This window comes from Penicillium verhagenii (genome assembly GCF_028828195.1).
Source record: "Penicillium verhagenii strain IBT 33310 chromosome Unknown utg000011l_segment0_segment0, whole genome shotgun sequence".
Classification (NCBI taxonomy): domain Eukaryota; kingdom Fungi; phylum Ascomycota; class Eurotiomycetes; order Eurotiales; family Aspergillaceae; genus Penicillium; species Penicillium verhagenii.
Genome location: NW_026643175.1, coordinates 243,621 through 261,630, shown reverse-complemented (window position 1 = coordinate 261,630; position 18,010 = coordinate 243,621). Strand labels below are relative to the sequence as shown.

General features: G+C 50.0%; 6 protein-coding genes across 6 annotated transcripts; 4 read left to right on the top strand and 2 right to left on the bottom strand.

The window, feature by feature from the left end:
• Positions 1–1,268: 1,268 nt before the first annotated feature.
• N7466_010493 (Aim21 family protein) lies at positions 1,269–4,188 on the top strand (the record flags this gene model as incomplete). Its single annotated transcript, XM_057169882.1, has 2 exons — positions 1,269–2,190; positions 2,255–4,188. 2 exons carry the CDS (start codon positions 1,269–1,271, stop codon positions 4,186–4,188), a joined length of 2,856 nt encoding a protein of 951 aa, XP_057016491.1.
• An 831-nt stretch (positions 4,189–5,019) lies between these two features.
• On the bottom strand, positions 5,020–6,066 carry N7466_010492 (transcription factor SUA7; the record flags this gene model as incomplete). Its single annotated transcript, XM_057169881.1, has 1 exon — positions 5,020–6,066. One exon carries the CDS (start codon positions 6,064–6,066, stop codon positions 5,020–5,022), a length of 1,047 nt encoding a protein of 348 aa, XP_057016490.1.
• A 797-nt stretch (positions 6,067–6,863) lies between these two features.
• Positions 6,864–7,387, top strand: N7466_010491 (ATP synthase subunit H; the record flags this gene model as incomplete). The annotated part of the gene is made up of 3 exons (XM_057169880.1): positions 6,864–6,890; positions 6,947–7,022; positions 7,122–7,387. 3 exons carry the CDS (start codon positions 6,864–6,866, stop codon positions 7,385–7,387), a joined length of 369 nt encoding a protein of 122 aa, XP_057016489.1.
• A 3,263-nt stretch (positions 7,388–10,650) lies between these two features.
• N7466_010490 (DUF1765 domain-containing protein) lies at positions 10,651–14,184 on the top strand (the record flags this gene model as incomplete). The annotated part of the gene is made up of 3 exons (XM_057169879.1): positions 10,651–11,504; positions 11,560–13,143; positions 13,197–14,184. The coding sequence occupies 3 exons, from the start codon at positions 10,651–10,653 to the stop codon at positions 14,182–14,184; spliced, it is 3,426 nt and encodes a 1,141-aa protein (XP_057016488.1).
• Positions 14,185–15,237: 1,053 nt separating this feature from the next.
• On the top strand, positions 15,238–16,109 carry N7466_010489 (uncharacterized protein; the record flags this gene model as incomplete). Its single annotated transcript, XM_057169878.1, has 3 exons — positions 15,238–15,429; positions 15,476–15,842; positions 15,925–16,109. The coding sequence occupies 3 exons, from the start codon at positions 15,238–15,240 to the stop codon at positions 16,107–16,109; spliced, it is 744 nt and encodes a 247-aa protein (XP_057016487.1).
• Positions 16,110–16,357: 248 nt separating this feature from the next.
• On the bottom strand, positions 16,358–17,655 carry pex19 (putative peroxisomal membrane protein receptor Pex19; the record flags this gene model as incomplete). The annotated part of the gene is made up of 3 exons (XM_057169877.1): positions 16,358–16,480; positions 16,545–17,380; positions 17,481–17,655. The coding sequence occupies 3 exons, from the start codon at positions 17,653–17,655 to the stop codon at positions 16,358–16,360; spliced, it is 1,134 nt and encodes a 377-aa protein (XP_057016486.1).
• Between the last annotated feature and the right edge of the window lie 355 nt (positions 17,656–18,010).

The window sequence follows — 18,010 nt, the reverse complement described above, 5'->3', positions numbered from 1 at the left end:
CACCGTACCGTTTAAAGACCTTAGCCTGGAGTAATTGCCTTTTAATTGATATACATATGCCCTCTGAGCAATGTGCATTGGAAGAGGGGGCCTTTCATGCTAGATGATGCAATGCGGAGAACCGTTCGCACACTCACCGCCTCGGTTGGACAGACCAATGAACTCGCATAGAAATAATCGGCCAGACCGATACCAAGTGCTCCTTATCATCAAAATTGGAGCTATCCTTAAATTTAGTTAAAGCATCTTTGAAGCACCGCCACAGTCTCAGAGATATGCTATTAATATACATTGGGCCCATGTTCTGGGCAAAAATAAGCATCGGCTTGATGGCCTCGAAAGTGCAAGGGAAAGAACAGATAGAGAGAAAGAAAAAAAAAAGATATCCTTGTACTCCGGAGTCCGTACTACTGAGGACGCTACTTAGAAAGTGGCTCGAGTCTAGACAGACCGCCAGAAAAGCTGCACGAGGCATGATTTGCCCCCAAACCTAAACAATTCTAACCACTCTCCACTCTTTCATGAGGCATTTGCTTGAAAAATGCCGCAGATAGGACATCAAGTTTGAGGTATTCTAATAATCTAGATTACTCGGATGGTTTCAGAATGAAGAATGAATGGAGAATTAAACATCTCGTAGGGTGATTCAAGAATTGCAAAATGCAAATTTTATTCCCATAGTATAGTACTCTATAGTGTCATGAAAGAACTTGAACATCCACACATGTAACAATACTGTAAATGCTGCTGTAATATTCAATAATTGATTTCTGGTACACTGTATGGGGACTGGAGATGCGGTCAGAGCACGTCACGCGCGCTCTCGGTGGGTCACGGCAGAAAGAAGACATATGGATACATCATCTTGCTTTCCTGTCTTTCGCCAACTCTTCTGTGATTCGATTTGTCCCTTCACTAGTCACTACATTCACCGATTTGTTTTGCATTCTGTCAATTGGCCTATAGGCAATCCTTGATATCTGACAGATCAATCTGGGTAAGCAAATCACCTCTGCATCTGCTTATCAGCTACCCGCCCTATCCCCTCCTCTTCTGGATAGACCAGGGGCCCGGACCTATCCTGCATGTATAGACGTCACTTGTCGGGCAGTTGACCCCACAGAATAACCACTGTCGAGTCTTGGCCTGCAAGGATTACAAGCAGACTGAAAGACGCCCAAATTACCCCCCTAAACACGTGGCCCTCGGGTATAGTCGAGCCCAAGCTGATACTACTGAAATCCGGCAGCTTCAAAAAGATCTTCATCATGTCCTCCCAGACTGCCCCGGCCATTCCTCCCAGGCCTTCTCGATCCCCACAGCCACGTTCATCCTTAGAAATGCCTGGTATCCCCCCACGTCCGGCTCACCGCCGCATCGACCGATCAATGTCTCCGATGCGGAGCAGTTATGCACCATCTCCTTTCAACGAATGGAGTGGCCCGAGCCTGAGCCGGACCACTTCAAACGATATTCCCCAGCGTCCACCGAGCGTAACAATACCTTCCCTGGGTGAAGAGGGGATAGAGTATGCAGATCTAAATGTTGGAAACGTGCCCGAAGGTCATCACCAGGCACCAGCGGAGACTCGTAACGTTAGCAGTGACCTCAAGATTCATGCACCGAGACCTTCCTTGCCGACGTTAAGTGCTAAGGCCAAAGTGCAGGCGGTCACCCGCACAGACTCTCGCCAGGCTGCTGCTGCTGGCCTGGGTCGGGAAAGCGAAAGCTCCCCCGCAATCGAAGAGCCGGAGCGGACCAGTCGATCGCTGCATTCCCGAGCAAGCGGCTCACGGGCCGAGTCGTCTACCGCTTCCTCCGATCGCAGACTTTCCATGCAGCCCGGAGATGAACATGGTTTCCGGGTACCTATGTATCCCAATGCCGGTGATGTCCAAGCACCTTCGCCTAGTCCCTACTTAGAGCAAGGCTCTCAACGCTCGGGTCGTAACCACCATCGTTCTCGTAGTGCTCGGGATTCTTCATTACCTCCAGGTAGTTATGGCCTGCATGGGCATGGTGTGCCGAATGGTGACAAGTTTGAGAAGGCTTGGTATGAAAAACACCCCGATGAATACGTGAAGGAGGAGGGACAGTATGGCCCCGGTGTGGGTACTCCTCGCCCTGATTGGGCTCTAAGCAGCGACGACCTGAACAAGATTGTTCGAGGTCCAGCTGGCTCTACACCCGGTAAGTACTAAATTGGGTGAAATGTCCCTTGAACTAGACACTAACCTCAGTTATCAAACACTAGGTACTTCTCCCGATGTTCTGGGAACACCCGAGGAAGAAGTTGGCTACCTTGCCTCCGATGAATATATGCACCGGATGTCATCTCCCCCACCTGATTCTCGCCTTGATTCCCAACCCGTGGTGGAATCTCCCCTGCGCCAAATTAGCTTCCCAGCCTCTGAAATCGAGCCGAAAAATGCGCCTGCCTCCCCGCTGCGTCATGGCCGAAGCAGATCGCACGGGAATTATGCTGATAATGAAATTATCCACGTTGATAACCCGAAACATCCTCTTCATCACCCGGATGGATTTGCTCCTACCCCAGTGCTAGATGAACCAACGGTAGCAGTCGAAGAGGCATTGGAGGAAGATGAGCCTATTTTGGCTTCCGATGAAGTGCGCCCTGGGTCGGCATACCTGCACCCTGCTGTTTCGCCCACCAGAGGAAGCTTCGACGAAGAGTACAGAAGCCGAACGCCCAGCGTGTCGCACAGCCGTTCTAACAGCAGATCGGCCAGTGCCCAGGCAGCGCCCGTGTTGACTCGATTTGACTCGCGTGAGCTTTATGATGATAACCACACTCCTTTGGAAAATGTCGAGGAATACGAGCCGCTGTTCCCAGAAGACGAGAACAAGAAGGACCGCCCTGTCTCGGCTGCAGACCGCTTTAAAAAGCGCCCAGAGTTATCTAAACACCGATTCCCGAGCCAAGATATCTGGGAAGATACACCGAACAGCCTGCAACTCCATGCTACTGTCAACACACCTGATCTTCCGAGAAGTGACTCTGCGGGGGCCTTCGAAACACCCGAACAAGAGGCAGTTCGGAGAATGCAAAACTCAAAGATAAATTCCCACCAAGTAGCCAGTCATATCCTCGAGGGTGAAAGCGCCCGCGAAAGCCCCAAGGCCCCGAAGCGCCCCGATGCTATTAAGCAGCGGTTCCCAAGTCGAGATATTTGGGAGGATGTACCCGACAGTCAGCAACTAGTGACTACTGTTGAGCCTGCAGACGATGAGATCAAGAGCCCAGAAGAGCCTGTTAGACCCTCTATCCCTGCTCGCCCGCAGAGACAGCCTCAGTCTACGTCACCCACGGAGAAACGCCAGCCGCCAGTGATTCCTGGCCGCCCGAAACCTCAAATAGCGGTTCGCCCCGCGAAACCTAGCCCCCAGGCACCGGCGAGCTCAGAAACTAGAGAAGCTGCAGTTGAAGGGCCAGCCATGCCCAAAGCAAAGCCCGCAGTGCCAGCTCGTCCCGGCGGCAGCAAGATCGCAGCTCTTAAGGCAGGATTCCTGACAGATTTGAACTCCCGTCTTCAGCTTGGCCCGCAACAACCCAAGCCACAAGAGAAGGAGCCAGAACCACCAGTTGAGAAGCAGCCACTGAGTGATGCCCGTAAGGGCAGAGCTCGTGGTCCTGCCCGGCGCAAGCCAGCGGCCGAGAATGCCAATGCCCGACTGCCGACTATTCCAGAGATCAAGATTACAGAAACATGGAATGTCTGGCAGGTTTGCGAGGATGGAAACCTGCTTGTTGGTGACGAGAAAATTGACACTCAGTTGCCAGAGAAATCAATTCAATCGGAACCTATCGTCGCCCCGGAGATCGCGAAGAATATTGCTGGTGAACCCGTTGACCCCACTCCGGAGTCTCCCATCGCCGCGGTTGAACTTTCTTCCAATAACAAAGACGCAGCCACTGAAGTTGAACAGACTTCCACGGCAGAGCCAGTGCCAGAGCAGATTTCCTCTCCCGTTATCGAGCCCCCAACTCAGCAAGACGAGCCAGAGCCAGAATCAAAACAAGAGGCAGTCCTGCCCGAATCTGCTCAAGCTCCTGCTGAAGAAGCGGTCTCCCTCAAGTTGGACGACGCCCTTGAGGATATGACCGCAGAGGCCGATAGCAAGAAGGCATCGGATGGCGACTTTCATGACGTGGTATCGTCATCTTAGTATCTGACCTGCTATGACTTTCCCATCTTCTATTTTCTTGACTTGTCTTCTTTGTTTGCATTTCCTATTTCTTCTTGAGCTGTTGATGATCTGAATATGGGCAATACGAGTGGAAGTGCATTTCCACGACGTATCACATACGCATCCTGCTAACCCTATTTATCCCACCCGAACCTGCTCAACCTATTGTTGCGTGTTGTTTTAATAAGTGATTGATTGAATCACCAGATCATGAATCTACTCCATTATGGCATTTTATTAGAATGCCACTTGGTTGATTTGGAGGCTGTCCCACCCGTCATTTAGCACTAGTGCGTTGAATGGCTTAAGGTCCAGTATAATCAGGTAATGTTTAGTATTTTTTAATTAGAGTATATAGCCGAGTAGACCGAATTTTGATGAGAGTTGGGTAGCACCACTCTACAAATCCGACTATACACAGAACTTCTTACTCCATACCGAGTCAATACAACCTAATAAAGAAATGTTCTACAGAACAGAAAGGAGCACGGGAGGCGAGGAACGCAACTTGATGTTGAATGAAATAACAATAAATGATAATGATATTGTAAGATCTGGTTTAGCTGACTGCCGATATAATACATGCATGGCATCGCAGACTATCGGCAAAAAAAAAACATTTTTGAACTGGAAATCGTAAATTCCGGGGTATTGCATCAGACAAAGAACCTTTTTTTTCACATTTTCTTTTTTCAAAGTCGGGAAAAAAGACCAATAGGAACCGATAGATATGTAAAAAGCCACAGATCATCAAGATAACGATATGTGTAAGAAAAACTGCACAGAATCATAGTTAAGAACTGGGTAGATTTAGCTCACAGGGAGCTTAGACATATCACCCCTGCCGTCCTTGATCCATTCTTTGTCAACCAAACGCTCACGCTCAGCATACAGCTGCTTGTAGGCGCCTCGAATGGTTCCGTCACTAACGTGGGCAACCAGAGAGATCTCCTTGGCAGACTTGCTGTGACCCATAAGGTACGAAGCCATGTAGATACAGGCAGCCACGATGGACAGGGGAGAACGACCAGCAAGGTCACCCATGGCTGTGACACGGTCAGAAAGCGAAGCAGAGACGCTGGTGACAGAGTATGGAAGATCGAGCAGGTTGCAGAAACGGTTGCAGAGGTCGCTAGGTTTAGTCGAGGTAGTAGCCGTGTAGTTATCAGTCGAATCTCCAGCACCGCCAGAAGCCTTGTTGCGCTCAATGTTCTGAGTTGTGAAGAACTTTTCAAGAGACTTGTAGATGCGGCCAATCTCCTTGCGAGTGACCTTGGTCACAGCGAAGATCTCAGTGAAGGTTCGGGGGACCTTGCACTGACGGCACGCGATGAAGATACAACCAGCAATAATCACTTCCTGGGATTTACCCTTGAAGGCCTTTGCATCGTCCACAACTTTGAAGAGATACTTGGCTGTATCTGCAACGTTCTTCTGGATGTTGAAACCGTCGCAGAGAGCACCGATCTCCTTGTATGCAGCCAGCAGCGCCTTGTTGGACTTCTCATTCGACTGCTTGTTCTGAGCACGGTAAAGATCGCGGGAACGACCAGTAGCTCCACTGGCGATGGTAGTCTCCAGCTGAGCTCCGTTCAGAAGGCTGTTTGGGGCATCTCCAACACGGGACGGATCGTCATTATTCTGATCATCGTTCGAGAAGGTTCGCCACTCGGAGTGCATATCGATTTCGCGATCGGCAAGAACCAAGCCGCAGGAGCCACAGACGGTTTCATGGGAGTCTGGGAATTCCAGGTTGGGAGGCACTTCCTTGCATTCAGGGCAGCAGAGGGTTGCAGAGAGATTCTTCTTCCACGGGGTCGTCGCCGCCGCTTCGGCTGCCATACCTAGAGTGGCCATCTTCTTTGCTTGCCGAATTTGCTCGAAACGGGATTTCTGCCTCTTGGCGATTCTTTTCGCACTGATGGGAATGTTGTATTTGCGATTGTAGTAACGAAGGAAAAGTGGCGAATACACCTTGGCGGCTGTGCCACGAGTAGAAGAAGGTAGAAGCTATCTCCTCGGTTTGCGTGCACCACTACCCAGGTATTCATGTTAGCCCAGTCGTATCCAGCATGAATCCTACGACGACAAGCCAAGGGATAGTGTCACCGCCATCTGGATGGATATCCAAGTTGCGACACCACCGACTTTCCCGAGTCTTCGAGGCTGTCATTACCTTTCAGATATGGAGACGCACACGAATCAGATCACCCCCCAGTAGTGAGAAATCTTTCACTAGTCTGCACTTTCTTTGAGAGTAGAGAAAGAGATTCAGAGAGCCTCGATGCCTGAGCTTGTTCGACCACAAGGAACCAATCAAGGTCTCCGTAAGAGCGAGCTCACGAAAGGGGTCGGCGAACCGGTCGGCTGCAGGAGTGTAAAGAGCAGGAGAGTCGAGTTCCGGAGACAAGCTGAGGTTGGGGGTGAAACGAGGGGCGGGGGAGAGATGAGAGTGAAATCGAACCTCGAGTGAAGTGAGAGATGGAGGCACGGTTGAGAACAATCCGGAGTATCACGTGATACTGACTCAGCGCCAAGCATTTACTTCCGAACAGAAGTCGTTTCGAACTTCACTGCACCGGAACGACGGCTCAGATCTCCTTCCTCTCGAGAATCCCCTCACTCTACGTCTACCGACTACCCCCGTCGTCAAGATGATGTCTCAGACTCTCCGGGCTTCGGTAGGTTCATATTGATGGTGATTTCTAACCAACAAGCTAACGCGATCCCGAACCAGCGCTCTCTCTTCACCCGTGCCGCTCGGCAACAGGTCCCGGTCGCTCGCACCTTCATGACCTCCGCTGTCCGCCGCGGTATGTATCGGCCCTTGAACCCTCCGAGAGCTCACGCGACCTACTCTCAGCTCGATACTCGATCTCGCCTGTTCCCTTGACTAACTTCACCCCTTCCAGCCGACCCCGTCCAGGACTTGTACCTCCGTGAGCTCAAGGCCTACAAGCCCACCCCCATCAAGGCCGGCGACGCCGATGCCCACGTCCAGAAGTTCGCTCTCCCCAAGGCCCCCGCTTCCCCCGAGGAGGCCAACCTTGCCAGTGAGCTGTCCGCCTACGAGCAGTCTGTCGTCGAGGTTGAGGGCCAGGCCGCCGCTGGTGAGGCCGCCCCCGTCGAGGAGAGCTGGTTCGTTGAGGAGGAGGAGGAGGCTGCCGCTGCCCACTAAATTTCCCTTTCTTTCATTTGGTCAGGTCTGGGGAATTATGGAGATACGGTCGTGCATGCCTGTGGCGTGACTAAATTGGCCGCCTCTTGGGTCCTGAAGCTTGTAAATTAGACCGCCCGTGAAATGTTCAACTTCTTTTTATCTTGTTCTGGATGTGATTCTCCTGGAGATCTGTTTCAATCTGCTTCATGTTGGTCCTCGAGCTGAAGCAAACAACCCTGGGACATCATGCCAGGTGCTCGTGTGCCCTTGGATAGGGTGCGACAGCCTTGGGGGATTCCCGTAGGTATGGATTGTGACGACTCTCAACATATGTAGTATATAATGCCATACGCATTCCACGACTTCTTAAGTCTAATTCATCATGTGTGTAAGGAATGGGATCGCCACATTGACGTCTTGGAAGTGATCAATATTGCGAGCCACGTAAACAATGGCTCAATTGATCCCACTTCATCTGATAACAGGTTAAGTTCCCAAGGTTTGAAGGCCCAGGTGAAAACTCGATTCCAAGATTATCGATTGATCTATGAGACTAGTCCGACTATACTTGCGCCAGGGAATTTACCAACTACTAGTAGTGTTTCTAGCTCACCATGCAAACGCTAGTTAATAATTACTACAATAATGTCAATAGACAGAGGGGTGCTCCGATGCCGGCGACTGGTACTGCCGAATTAAGCATAAACTAAGATACATAACTATGAAACACTTGGAAGGGCTCTATTTAAGGAGCATCATTGATTTGAATTGTCAAAATTATGATTCAAATGTTATCTTTATTCAATGTTGGAGGACACAACTATTCATCCATATGGTACATATCTTTGGTAGTCTTGGGAGAATGCAGGGTTGCATAGGGAGAGTTATGGAAGTATAAAATCCCCATTGTCTGATTGATTGACATAGACAAGATACAATGCCAATCTTGTCTAAGGTTAAACGGAGACAATGAGAAAAAAAAGCAGTGATTTGACTAAGACAAAAATATGAAAAAGACAAAAAGAAATGATAAGAGTGGGATTTGAACCCACGCCTACAAACGTAGACCAGGAAATGATGTCAAGGTGGACCTTAACCTGGCGCCTTAGACCAACTCGGCCATCTTACCAATTGATGTAGGTTGCAGAGACTTTTGGTTATATGAGCCAAAACGCTCGACAGATTGTCAAAATGAAGGTCTGTTATCCAAATGCGAGCAAACTTCCACGTCGTAAAAGGTGGACCTGGGGCTGAACGCCCTGCATAACGAGCCTAATGACGTGTTCCTGTCCATGGACCGTCTGGCCGAGCTTATTTCTCGGTTGTTGATGCCTCTTTTTTTCTTTTTTGCCTTATCCGATTTCTATCGAATTGCTTTTTCTCTTTGTTTGTTTGTCAACCTTATGCACCGGTGATATTACCCGTCCTCGCAGGCCACACACTATTGATCGGCATGCAGCAACTATTATATAGCGCCTTTTTTTCGTTAACCCGGTTCAGCTGAATGCGTGGCTGGAATACGTCGGCAGGGGGGCCCAAAGATGAAACCATGGCCAAGAGTTTGCGCAATGCCCTGGGGAAATGGCCCTGAGATTACACCAGCGGAACCAACTTCAAACCCAAAAACACAAAATGGCCATGCTTGGCCAGGTCTATCCATGGCTCTTGACAGTGCTCTAGTGGCGAGAACCCCCTGCCGAGTGGGTAATGAACGACGATGATGTTCCACAGGACGGTCCAGATGAATATACATGTCCAGATGAATCTACCTCCCATGCCGATTCGATTGTAATCCTGGTCAGGTCTGGTGCATCAGCTGTACCAGTTCAAATTCAGGTGTTTCCAATTTTCCGTGCGGAGGAATGTGGGGCACCATGTCATTGTCGTTTGTTCTCTTATTCCTGTTGGGTGGGTTGATGGTGCCATTCAGAGGCAACATTCCATAGGTATTGGTAACTAAGAGTGGAATGTATATCCAATCCATGCGAGAGGACCCGAGTACATACAGGGACAACGAACATCTGAATACGGGCATGCGGTTGAAGCATATGCACTGTGGAATTAGATACATTGTATTATGTACCAGATAGATACCACATTGATCTATACATTAAAGCGGAAGTGGTCGGATCGGGTAAGTTGTATATGAACCTAATTAAGGCTGGACGCTGCATATCGCTTTGGACGATTTCCCCTCTTTGGGGCGAATTCTATCTATCTACGGAGTAAACAAATGCTTTTTTTTTTTTCAATTCTCCGGAGCCGATACGATTGGCGCTGTGCCAGGTTACAATCGGCCCCAAGGACAAGCTGGAAATAGCTTTAACTCATAGTGGAACACAAGATTACGCGAGAATGATGGCTACTTATACGGAGTGGGTTCTGTAGTGGTGGGGAACGGACAGCGTGTCTCACCCTTAGCATGGGGAGATTGGGTTAAGGGGAGAGAGGATCTGAATCAATTACAGCATTGATTTTCTTTCAATTTATCCAGTTTCAACTTTACATTTACTTGTCCTTTAAGCCTCTTGTTTCTCTCTCTCTCTCTCTCTCTCTCTCTCTGATATTTTTTTTTATTTTTTGGTCAGTGTCTGTCTCTTGCCAACTACCTCCTTCCTGATCTCAATAACCAATAAACAAAAACCTAAAAAAGAACAAGAAAAACAAAAAAAACAAAAAAAAAAAAACTCTCAAGCTCCAAATCCAATCATCACGTCTCGCATAAAACGGGGGCTGTTTATCCCTTTCATCAATTATTCTGTTCACCTTTTGAACTCCCTCACTTCCGCTTCCCCGCCACTACGCGACCGGACCCTTGTTCTGATCCCGAACCGCCCGTTAAAGCATTTCCCGACGCCGATCAATTTCAGGCCGCTGGGGTTCCCTTGACCGTAGCTGCACCGGCGATCCATCTATCTACAGGTCACCGACTCTGCCACTTTTTTTTTGTCTTCTCGGATGTGCGTGCGCGTTCTGGTCTAGGAGAAATCTGATCTCTCCCCGCGTGTGACTTATCGAAAGGACCTCTGCGCTTCTCTCTGTTGGTCCCGTTTTCATTTGATTGGATCTGTTTTCCCTTTCTGAGGGGGGCTGCTGTGTTTACCTTTCGGTGGAGCTGGAAATGCTGCGCGTCTAAGCATTAACTATTGACCGGAAATCTTCCTGGTGCATGGAGGAGCTGGCCTTCTTCAAACACCCTCTTTAACTCTGCGGTGCTTCTTTCTCCCCCCGGGGAAATGTCCACTCGTTGACAGCTATTCTTCTAATTACCCCCTCCTATCATGTCTTCGCCCGTCGTCGAAAACACGAGTGTGTACATGAACGACGAAGGAAGTGACTTACCTCAACGCGCCGCCAGCTACACCGACCTCCCTAGCCAGACGAACACGGACGGCTCCAGCTCACCGAGCTTACGAAGAACCTTCTCCGATTATGCCGTCCCTACCCAGGCCGAATCGCCGACGAAGCCTACAAAAGAAAGCGTAGCTGCTGGGAAAGATATTCTGCGTCGCACTTCTCTCCGATCTAAAAATAGACTCTCAGCCGGCGTCTCTCATTTTACACTGTCATCATCCGAGGACTTGCAGGAATTGAAGAATACGGAACCACAAAATGCCCCAAAGCTACCAGAACACAGGGCGCCGGAGCCCGCTGCTCGACCGTCCAAAGGTCGTTCAATGTCAGGTCGGATAGTCAGCTTGGCGCGAAAGCCCTTCAGATCCTCGTCGAGATCACCTTCCCCTTCCACGGCAAAGCGAGTGAAACAGAGAGTAGAGGAATCCCCCACGCGATCCGGATGGCGCAAGAACGAGTCGGACTCTGATTCAGGACAGCCATCACGCAGGCGCACAATTCTATATAAACGGCCCCGTCGTCCCATGCTCGCAGTGGTAGCCAAAGGGCATGGGGATTCCCTCGGTTCACCAATTAGCCCTTCTGGGAACTCTGCACTACGACACCAAACCTCATTCGAAAAGTTTACTGCGTCTCTCTCTGTGTCGACACCGGTTCTTCCTCCGATGCCCAAGGGGGCTGCAGCTACAGCGGCATCATTTCAGAATAGCGCGCCTGAGCAATCCCGGAAAAAGGATGAGCTCTGGGGTATTTTCCGCGGGCTTGAAGCGGATTTTCAAAAGTGAGTTTCTGCGCTTGCTAATTTCTCTAAATGCCATTACTGACTCTTGAAAAAGGTTCCAATCCAAGTCAACCTCACTCAAGGCAAACGTTATTCGGACCGCCCTTCTTCCCTTTCTCAGCCGTCACCATCTGCACACCTCCTGTAAAAACCTTCGTCCCGAAGACTTGGATCGCCGGGTGAATATTCTCAACAAATGGTGGATCGGAATGTTGGAAATGCTCAATGGGAAGCATAACCAGTCGATATCTGGAACAGACAGGCCGGTGTTTTTAGAGGCCGTCGTGGGCATTATGACCCGACCAGAATGGCGTATGCCATATCCAACGGCACAGCAAACCAGCGGCGTCACGACTGACTCCATGCATTATGCGTCCACTTCTGTTTCAGAAACCTCCGAAGGTTCAGGCTCATCAGGCTCCGATTTCCTGGTTGAGTCGATTCATCATAATATCCGGAATATTTTCGTCCAGAACCTTTTGTCACAGATGTCGTTTGTTGTGGAACGGATGTCCATGAGACATGCACCTGCCAGTTTGGTGGCTTTCTGTGGGAAGGCTTGTGCGTATGCGTTCTTTTTCTGTCCTGGGGTATCAGATATCCTGGTTCGTTTGTGGAAAACTGCTCCAGCCATGTTTCGCCGCGTATTCTCCGAATCGACCGACTCTCGAGCTGCAGCCACACGCGCATACACACAAGAGCTCGCTTTGAATTTCCCGGCTTCCCTCCGTCCCTTGGCGTTTCACTCCCATGCGCCCTTGTTGCGCTATTTGCGAACGAAACCCGAACCCCCCCTTAACACGGCCAATATTCCTTGGAATGGACCATGGACGGCACGATGGTCTGGCCGCGATACTGATCTATTTTTCGTTTTCGTCAAGTACATCCATATTCTCTATGCAGAGTACTTACCCCCAGAGACACAGAAAGCAAAGCGAATTTTGGCGCCTGGCTTGCTTCTCATCCATGCGCAGCTTCTTGTCGCATTCGAGGATACCATTTACAAGCAGTCAATACAACCGTCAGCCGAAAATCCAGCTACAGCTGCCGCCATTACGTTTGATGATTATCTTGAATCACCAGACGCTTCTGCGGCTCCCCATCAAATCGGAGGTGCACGAAATAGCCACCGTTCGATGGCAGAGAATCGATTGATCATTCTTTTGCGCGACTTTCTTTCCGAATCCTCTGCAGAGCCGAATCGTGCACGTCTGCTGTACGCCGAGACTTTCTGTGGCCTTTTGAAGATTGTTGCCCAAAAGATATCCCTTTATGACCACAATGCTTGTTTCCTTCTGTGTGACTTTACCGAGGAGGCGATTCCAATCATCACACGATATGCGCAGTCAATCGAGACGGAGCTCTTTGATTGGACGTTTTGGCTAGAAGTGTGTCGCCGCATGAATCAGAGCCATAATTCGCTGACTGAAGTCCGTGTGTTTTCGTTCATCTACGCTGTATGGGGGACCTGGACTACCACCGATGAGAGAAAGGCCGGTCTCTGCCTCGACTACCTTCTTCATGAACCTGTCTTTTTCCATTATTTCAACCATTGGAGTCCTATGGTTCGTGCCTATTTCCACCGTCTGCTTTGCTGGAGGGTGGGTCGGTTCAGCGGAGATCCATCGGCGCTTGACTCGTGAGTTCCACCTCGATCCTCATCATGTGATTCACTGCTAATTCATCATTTAGAAATATCTATGAAACCCTTTCTGACCGTTTGTTACGAGTTTGGGAGTTTTATGTTGGGTTTCAATCAAAGGCTGAAGAGACACTCACGGCGCCATTATCATCTGCCCCCTGCACACCTGCTCCAGGACGAAGAATCATCATTATTCGATGTGACAATCAAATCTCCCCGGTGAATCTGTTTGTGTCTTTTGATCGTGTCGTTCCACCTATGTCCTCTGATCATATCATGACACATCGGAGATCCGGTTCCTCGGATTCAACGGGCTCAGATGGCCAGCCTTCTAAGCGTCGATGGGGTATTCTTCGGTCCATGTTTGGCAGCTCAACAAGTAGCAAGGGCACAGATGGTCCTGGCAGCGGCAGCAGCAGCTCTGACGATTCCGATGTCACCGGCATTGACTTGACCGTGACATCTGAGAGTAGATGTCTGGATGATCATGAGTTGACCCCAAACAACAGCTCGGATAATGTTGTTCGTCCCAAAACACCCCATCAGCCATTCTTCTTCAAATTCTCCCTGGAATGGATGGACCGGCCACAATGGCCCACAAAGAACAAGCGCCTTTTCGCCCCCTGCCTCCCCGTGGCATCTCAGATACATGTACAACACCGGCGTTCTCCCGATAAGCCTTCCGAGTTTGATGCCGATGATGATGACACCGGCTCAGAAGCCGTCACGGACCCCGAGATCATTCCCGATGCAGATCTATCTGATCCTGCATTAGACACCCAGTCACTCCCGACAGAACCCGTTTCAGAAACCCAAAACAGAAATCACACTACTAAGGACTCCCCATTACCAGAGCTTCCTTGTCAACCAGCTTATGGTCATCTGGTGCCTAGCAAATATGCTGGTCGTGCTCTCGCAGAGTGGGCTCACATTGTCTCTGAATGCGACAGCTTCTTTGCGCGACGACGCGATGAAGGTGTCCCGACCGACCGCGCTGTGGAGAACCCTACCCTGGGAGTCGAAAGTTTCCGCAAGTAAAGCGTCACACTTGTTCGTCCTCTTCAATTTCCCACACTCTCCTACACTCACCTACACCAACTCATCCGCACAACCACACAACCCATACACACACACACACCCTTCACTCACACTCCCTCCATCCATTTCTTTATATCTCTGTCTTCGTTCTACTTCTTCATTGCGCCGTGTGCATCGCGGGTTTGGAGCATAGGGTTTTGGCGTTCACAAACTCGACCTTCGAGGCTGGTTTTTTTCTTTTCTTTTCTTCTTTTGTATTCCAGCGAGATGCACACCTTTGACTACTACTTACTAGTACCCATTTAAGACTATTTCTATACATGGTAATTAATTCTTTCCTACCATGCTTCTCTCGACTGTACCTAGCCCAAATGAATACAAGGCCACTGGAATCGATCCCAGGCTTCTCTCTTGAGACTTTTACAATGTGTATCTTTAGTAGTCGGCTTGCAGTTTGCCAAAGACTGGTACCTGATACATGTTTATCAAGCACTTAAAGATAAGAACAAAAGTGTGCCAGGCGGGGGTCAGACTCACATTAAAATTTATGAACATTGTCTTGAATCAAGAACGCGTCCAAAATCTACATCACACATACGCAGTGCTAACTTTTCCGCAGACCCCAACCTGATTAATTAAGCTCATACTAAAGCAACAAAATATGGTACTTATTTTAGATAAATATTCCAAGAATTAAAGACTAGAAAGATTAGACATACTCAAGAGCTCAAATCAATGTCAAAGATAATCTCGATCAACATTCCATACCGTGGTCTTACCTCCCGACGCGCCCATTAGCACGTGGCGTAGAATGCGCGTCGCGATCGATCGACGTGATCCCAGCCCCCATCCCCATTTAAAAGTCCACCCCAATCCCCAGTTACCAAGTTCCCACAGCATCAAATCAATCACTCCCAAGTGGATCTCAAAGCTAAACCAAAACCATCTTCAATCCCCGGACTTGGCCAAACCACAACACCATCCGCATCCGAACCACGGGAACCAAGGGCAAAAAAAAAAACCCACTTTCCACCTCCATCCACACCCACCACCATGTTCGCAACACAATCCCCAACAACACCCTTCCGCCAAACCTCCCACTACACCCCCACGCGTCCATCCCCCCTAGGACCTCGCACCTCCAACATCGCCACTCCCCCATGGACAATGGGCTCCCCCCTCACGCGCCGCACCCGCACACCAAAAACCAGCCGGAGCACAAGAGAACTGCTTCGCCCCGATCTCGTTCCCTACCTTGGCGCTACACAGTGACACGCAGCGCCAACCACAGCACCACTCTTCCCCGTCAACGAATATCTTTGGCGCGTCCACGCCATGCAACTTCTTCCCTGCCCAGTCGAATCTCATGTCGCCCACCTCGCCTTCGCCGTCTACGCGCTCAACCAAGTTCGCGGACCGGTATGCGGCGCAGGTCGCGAATCCTATGAAGGGCTCTGCGGCGCTGGCGCGGTCGAAGACGCGGAAGATGTTTATGAATCGCGTGCGGAATGAGCGGGATGAGGGGCGCTTTGAGGCGCGGGGCGAGCAGATGATGCATGCGGATTACTTGGCTGATAAGCGCAAGTGGGAGGCGGCTATGGCGCGGGATTTGGATGGGTCGATTCAGGCGGAGGCGGAGGAGGATGATATGCTTCCTGGTATGTTTTTCTTCCTTTTTCTTTTGGTCTAGTGTTTGTTTTCGCAAGGGGTGCGTTTTGACTAACGTTTTTTTCTTTGCAGATGAGGATACTCGTGCTTTTGATGAATATGTCTCTCAGCAAGAGGCGATGGAGATGGCTCTGAATCAGACTGGGGATCAACAGAACTGTTCCTTCAGTGATGATGAGTATGATGATATTTTCATGAGTCTGCCTGAGCATGCGTTGTCTCATGATAATGAGTGCCAGGATATGGACATGTCGTGAGTTAATATTGTCTGAGTTTTGAGTTTTGGAGGTGTGGATGTTGTTGCATTTTTTAGCGTTTATTATCATTGCATCAGGGTGGTGTTTTTTTATGGATTGGATATTGGGCCAGTATTCATCATCTTGTGAATATCTCGGGAGTACATAAATTAATCAGGGTATCGGACGTGGTTGTGTATATTTACAGTACAGAGCAAGTCAATGAAGATGTTGTATCATCATGTCATATCGAAACCCTTTCAACTCTTCTATTGCTGCGGACATTCAGGGACTCCTCCAGCTGCAGCTGCAGCTCCAGCATTTCCCATATCACCCATATCCATGAGTGGATTCGAGATCAGCTCCTCTGGCGGACTACCGGCAGCTTGCATCTATCGAACCAATTAGTCAAGCCCCACCAAGTTGAATCGCGTTAAGAAAACGACCAAAACTCACCTCTTGCATCCGCTCCCACACATACTCCCTACACTTCGGATCATCATCCGAGTATCCCGCCTCCTCAAACTTCTTCACAATCTGCCCCACAACCTTGGCCTGCGTCTCATACCGCGTCATATCCTCAACAGAAACCTTCCCACCCGTCTTATTCTTCTCGATCCAAGGACCAAACTTATCATCCAGCTCCTTCATAGGCTCATACAGCATCTCCTTATTAGACAGCTGCTCCATCATGCCCATAAACATCTTCGACAAATCACCCTCGTCACCGCCCGCAGCCCCAGCCTCAACAGCCTTAAGCAACTGAGCAAGCATATCATCCGACAACCCATCGTCTTCCGTCGCCGCCTCCGTAGCCCGATCACCAGAGTTCTTCATGCGCTCCATGGTCCGTTGAATCGCATCATTAAAAGACTCATTGGGCTGCTCGGCACTGGAGCCTGATGCGCCAGTATCGGCTGGTGCACGCGCAGCAGGTGTGGGGTTACTAGGCGGCGCTGCACCGGCCTCGGCATTCCCGCCCTCCTCGGCCATCATATCAGCCAGCAATTGTTTCAAGAAGTCGCCTGGCGGGATCCCGCTATCGCCGAGCTCTTTGGCGAAGGCGTCGGCGCCTTGTTCTACCGAGGCTGCCATGTTAGGGTCGGCGCCTGCGCCGAATGGCATTGCGCCCGGGTTGGACATCATGTTGGCCATGTCTTGTTCGAGCTGCTTCAGGAAGGCATCTTCGTCGAAATCGCCCAGTGAGGCCTCGGCTGCCGCTGGTGCGGGGGCTGGTGCTGGGGCGGGCTGCGCGGGGGCAGGCTTAGGTTTGGAGAAGTCATCTAGAACGTCTGTTGCGGGGCAATATCTTGATCAGTTTCCGATATGACGGGATGGAAATGGAAGATGGATGAAATAGGAGGGGATGGAGAGGGGCAATGTAGTGTGTACCATCCAATTCGTCCAAGTCAGAGTCATCGTCGTCATCGTCGTCGTGATCGGCTTGCTGCTTCTGTGGGGGCTCTGCAGGTTGTGCTTGCGCAATGGGCTGGTTGGACGCGGGGGCCTCGGGGGCCGCAGGTAGGGTTGTATCCTCCCGCAGGTCGGGGCTAGAGACGTCTACCATGGTCGCCTTGTGTGTGATATTGATCTGCTATGAATGAAGAAGGAAAGAACGACCAGATCGGAAATGTTGTTTTGGTAGCCGGGGAAGGTGAAAGGTCCACGGCATGTGACTGGGGGATTTTGGCGGGGAACCGAATGCCGATCGCCGAGATGCCATGTTGCATACTTTGCATACTTTGCATAAGCTTAGTAAGTAATAGTATACATAACTAAACTAGCAACTACAATAACTAACTGCTAGTAGTTAAATAGTACTTATGTAAATAGTACATATTAGGTACTACATAGTACGTCAGAGGGGATTTTCCAACTCTCTCTTCCTATTCCGTATTGAGATCTGATCTGACTGGGTCCAT